This window comes from Palaemon carinicauda, chromosome 1, assembly GCF_036898095.1.
Source record: "Palaemon carinicauda isolate YSFRI2023 chromosome 1, ASM3689809v2, whole genome shotgun sequence".
Taxonomy (NCBI): Eukaryota; Metazoa; Arthropoda; class Malacostraca; order Decapoda; family Palaemonidae; genus Palaemon; species Palaemon carinicauda.
Window position 1 is genome coordinate 161,358,230 of NC_090725.1, and position 5,000 is coordinate 161,363,229.

General features: G+C 34.8%; 1 protein-coding gene across 3 annotated transcripts in view; it reads left to right on the forward strand.

Moving 5' to 3' along the window:
* LOC137652771 (uncharacterized) overlaps positions 1–5,000 on the forward strand; it is a 323,121-nt gene that overhangs the window by 281,041 nt on the left and 37,080 nt on the right. For all 3 annotated transcript variants that reach the window (XM_068386178.1, XM_068386182.1, XM_068386185.1), the window contains exons 3-5: positions 279–383; positions 2,082–2,179; positions 3,495–3,805. In XM_068386178.1, coding sequence (XP_068242279.1) covers positions 279–383; positions 2,082–2,179; positions 3,495–3,805 — 514 coding nt within the window. The remainder of the gene's footprint in view (positions 1–278; positions 384–2,081; positions 2,180–3,494; positions 3,806–5,000) is intronic.

The window sequence follows — 5,000 nt, forward strand, 5'->3', positions numbered from 1 at the left end:
TAAGCAGCATTCCTCCCTCTCTCTCTGTATATATAAAAATATTTATATTTACATGAATATTTATGTTAATTCATATATGGATGCAAATAAATAGATTTTGGTATTTATATATGAAGAAAAGTGTTGTATGCGCACTTAATGTATTTATGTATTTGTATTTATGCCAAAGGGTGCATCAGTAGATACGTGAGCCTATATGTATAAATGGTAATCATAATCAATTTTTTTCTTCTTTCGAGACAATATGTTTCCCTACAGAATTTCCTTTTATTTTTCAGGAACTTTTGTCCATACACCGTCTCAAAAATGGTCTCTTGTAAAGTTGTCAACGGGACTGAGTCCTATACAGGCAGGGTAGCGGTCGGGGCTAGAATTCAGCTGATGTAAGTACTGTTTATATGATTTTGTTTGTTTTATTGATAATTCTACAAAGACTGTTCTAAATCTAATCCTTATTTTCCATCTATCAATGTTTTAGATCCCCATGTTAGACCACAATATTCTTGGAGAGATCGTATATTAGAAACCGCATATCTGCTTGTAGAGATTTAAATGTTTGCTTTTAATGTCAGTGTTTTTAATCCAAGTTTCTTGAATTTCACAGTCCTTATCTATTCAGTTCGTAATGATAGTCCCACTTTCCTTTTGGTGCGTTGGTGAACTTGGCGCCCGCTGAGTGAGTTCAATTTTACTGCTTCCCTGTGTCGTCTTTCTCTTACCTGGAAAGTGACATTACTCTCTCTCTCTCTCTCTCTCTCTCTCTCTCTCTCTCTCTCTCTCTGTATTGTGGAGTTCTCCGAACAATCTTCAGTAGAACTAAAGCAGTCTCACTTCCTCTCAGCAAGCTTCGCAGAACGGCTCAGTTAGCTTCCTACAATTTTTCTTCATATTGCCATGATTGTGGAATGTTATCACTGCTTTCGTCTTTTATGATTCATATCATCTTTCATTTACCAAGGGTATGGATTATTTTTCATTCATAGGTTTGCTTTTCTTCCTTCTTTTAAAGATCTATCTTATATGGGTAAGATATATTAGGGCATTGGTTGAACCAAGTGATGCCCCCAATCCGCCTGTGCTGCACACAAAAGCACAAAAAACTTAGATTATCATTTACAGTCCCTTAGATTCTTTAATCACCCCCACCCTCACACCATTAAAAAAAAAAGATCAAAGCTCCTTGAAATGACAATTATTGTGGTTTGATTTCAGCACGCCAAACTAAGCACATTTCAATGAGTTTGTAATTGTGCGCACATATGAAAACTCCTTGATACTTTTTTTCAATCTGATATCAGGTTTCATAACTTATTGCAATATTTTCCAATTCACGCACAACACGTCTAACGCTCGTTATAGAAAATCTCCAAATTTCTATTTAGGTTACATCATCAATCAAATTATAATTCCTGCATAATTGTAATGATAATAATGAACATTTCTTAGGAAACTATTCAATTTCAACCAAAACAAATACAAGTTTTACCTAATTTCCCATTCTTGAATTTTGTAATCAGTAGTAATGTATTATTTGATAATGGAATGGTAACCCGACGGCTTATACAATGCCCTTTCCTCGTAAAAGATTATGTCATGTTAGAGGGATAGGGACAGTTTAGAAGATATGGGTCAATCAGACGCTGTCCCAAGCTTTAAAACACCAATTAATCTCATAAGCTAAAACACGAAGGCTACGGGAAGACCTTTCAATATTTCTTTCTGAAGGAATGAGTGACAGTACTTTTGAAACACTATTTCATTTAAACGTTACCTCTATGATACCTCCTCCTCCCCCCCCCCCCCCCCCCCCGCCGAGGTACTTATTAAAACAGATGGCGTCACAGTGCGCTGTGTTATAAGACTTCGGAGAATATTGTTTGGCAAATGTTAGTCCCCTTAGAGAAACTTGCCATACAGAACCAAAGAACGCTAGTTACCTTCAAGAAACGTAGATTAAATAAAATAGTCACTATAAAGACATAAAGTATCCTAATATGTAGAGGTCTTCTCGTTTTTCGGACAATCATCGTGAATGTTCCTTTTTATTATAAAAAAACTTGCTCATCTTCATACTTTATCAGGACAATGCAGAGGCCTCGGTATGTGACGTCATTCAAAGAGGTCCAGGAGACAGAATACGGCTGCTGTCCTGGGTTCCACGGCAGTAATTGTGATATCTGTAAGTATTAAAAAAAATAGTCCGTTATTTAGGGTGGATCATAACTCAGTAAAGATTCTTAGAATCCCTCCTTAACGTAAAGAAAGTGCCCAAGACGAATATACTTTGAGAAACCCTTTCTAACATATAAACTGTATAAAATAAATCTGGGCTTAGTCGAACGTCTTTTATTATAAATGTTATTGTCATTAGAAGCCAAACTTACACCCTAGTTGGAAGAGCAAAGAGTTACAACCCCAAGCGTTCAAAAAGACTAGGAAAATAAACAAGTTGAGATAAATAACAATGTTAAAAAATTCAATAATATAAACTATGAAAAGAGACTTATGTTAACCTGCTCTTAAAGAAAAAATATTCGCTTTTCAATTGTTTAATTAAGATGGCCAGACCATAATTTTGTAATTGGGAAAAAAACTTCTAGAAAGAGAAGGTGAGACTTTTGAATTAATTGCATACATAACACTATATTGTGGATAATATAGTTTGGGAAGATTTGTATGCATAGATACTCTGTAGAACCGTTAGGTTATAAAGTCGTCAAATATAAGTCAGAAGCAAAAGTCATTTTCCTTATTGTTAATATTACAACCTCAGCTATCCGGAAGACAGCCATATTGGCAGTTTGCGTTTTGGTTTATCTCTGAGACATTGAATGATAACATCTTGTATTCAAAAATTGATATCATGTCAAAGCAATTTGCCTAGCTGTTTTATCTTAAAATTATATTTTTCAAATATAACAGTATTAATTAGTCACACATGTATATATATATATATATATATATATATATATATATATATATATATGTGTGTATATATATATATATATATATATATATATATATATATATATATACATGTGTGTGTATTTGTTCGTGCAAGAAAATACCTTCCAGAGGCTAAAATCACTGCCTAGAACACTACATGCACTCCATGCAAATAATCTTCAACGTTCACAACGCTTCCACAAAAGTCAAAAGTCGCTGTTAGTTCTTCATACATTATGTTAAATATTTCCAATACCTTTTTATTAAAGTGATCCAATAATCTTAGGCCAAACCCTCAGCAGGATAGCATAGTTTCAAATGATCTGATAATCAAAATAATTGGAATGTTAAAAGAGAATGAAAAACAACTAATTCATCCTGCATATACAAACTTTACCGAACACAGAATTTATTCGACTGTTAACGTCTATAGTGAGTGTGGATCGTTGGATTTCAATGTTTAGAATTTTAATCTACTTTATATATGTAGATGTTGTCATTGTTTCTATTCAAGTGAGTGAAAAATAATGACTTCTTGCCATCCACAGCTTGCTTCAACTGCACACAAATATATAACTTGGAATCTCGAGTACGGACTCTGGAGGCTAAGTTACTTCGCTCTCCTTCTGCGTCCCTGCCACCACTGGACCCACCCATCATTCAAATGGGACTCCCAGATACCTCCCATGTGGAGGGACATCCCTTAAACGGAAGAAGGGACAGAGGGCGTGGCCAGAGAGGTCGAAATGGGGCCAGTCGAGGTCGCGGCAAGAATGGTAGAAGAGGCACCGGCAGACAGGCATCGAGTCGAGGCAGCGACATTGACATCGAAGAGGAGAGCGGCTACGATGCCTACGACGTAAGTTCTGTAATATCTCAGATGAACGAGCAAGCGCCCGTGCTGGTATAGGGCCAGCTTTTAATCCATGAGTTAGTCCCACTTGTCTCAAATAGCAGTTGAAGTGAAGTAAGATTAACTACTTTGTTATAAACCTCTTACCTTAGTCTTTTCAGTTAAAAATGTTCTCCTTTTTTATTTTGATTAAATTAGATGAATCTAGCATTCAAATTTATATATATGTATATATATATATATATATATATACATATATATATATATATATATATATATATATATATATATATATATATATATATATATATATATATATATATATATATATATATATATATATATATATATATATATATATATATATATATATATATATATGTTAGCAGATTAATACATTAGAGGAGGCAAAGGAGCAGCACTGTGAACGCCCCAAGTCAGACTTTGCTTTGGATTTTAATGTCTTTCCCATTCAAAGCACCTTGACACAGTCTTTTCTAAGATTTCCAGGCCTTCCTTTCCTCTTCTGTCCAAACACTTCTAAATTCTACACTTTTATTATCATCAAAATATAGGCCTTCGTGCTCTCTACATGACCAAACCATCTCAGAACTATCTACTCCTCCCTTTCATCATCGCCAACCCTTTCGCTGATTTTTATGCATACCTTACGTGTCTCACCGATTCGGTTATTTGGATATCTATTGTTACGCCAACGACACATAATTAGTGTAAAGAAATTCGTCTTTACAGCTCCTACCTATTTCTTCTACGCTTACTCGACATTCAACCTCATTTCTGTAAACTAGATTTCTGCAGCAATTTCTTCATACTTTGCCATCTTGGCTTTCACGGGCAATTCAAGTCCCTATCATCGTCTTTCACACACTTGAAGAATTTTCTACATTCGCCGATTTATTAAAAAATTTTCTCATACTATCAACATCGATTAACTTCACTCCCACATACCTACAAAAACCAACCTTTTTTCATTTTTTTTCCCACCATCCGTGTAAACATTTCTTGCTCTAACTATCTAGTTTACATATGTCATGATAATCTTGCTCTTGACTTAAATTTCTCTTTTTACTAACACTTCTAGCATTTGCAGTTTCCTTGTCGTGCCTTTTATCACTAATGCATCACATGCATTGTCCTGTGCAGCAACTTAACCCCTACCTTTAAGCCCAAGGTTAAAGGT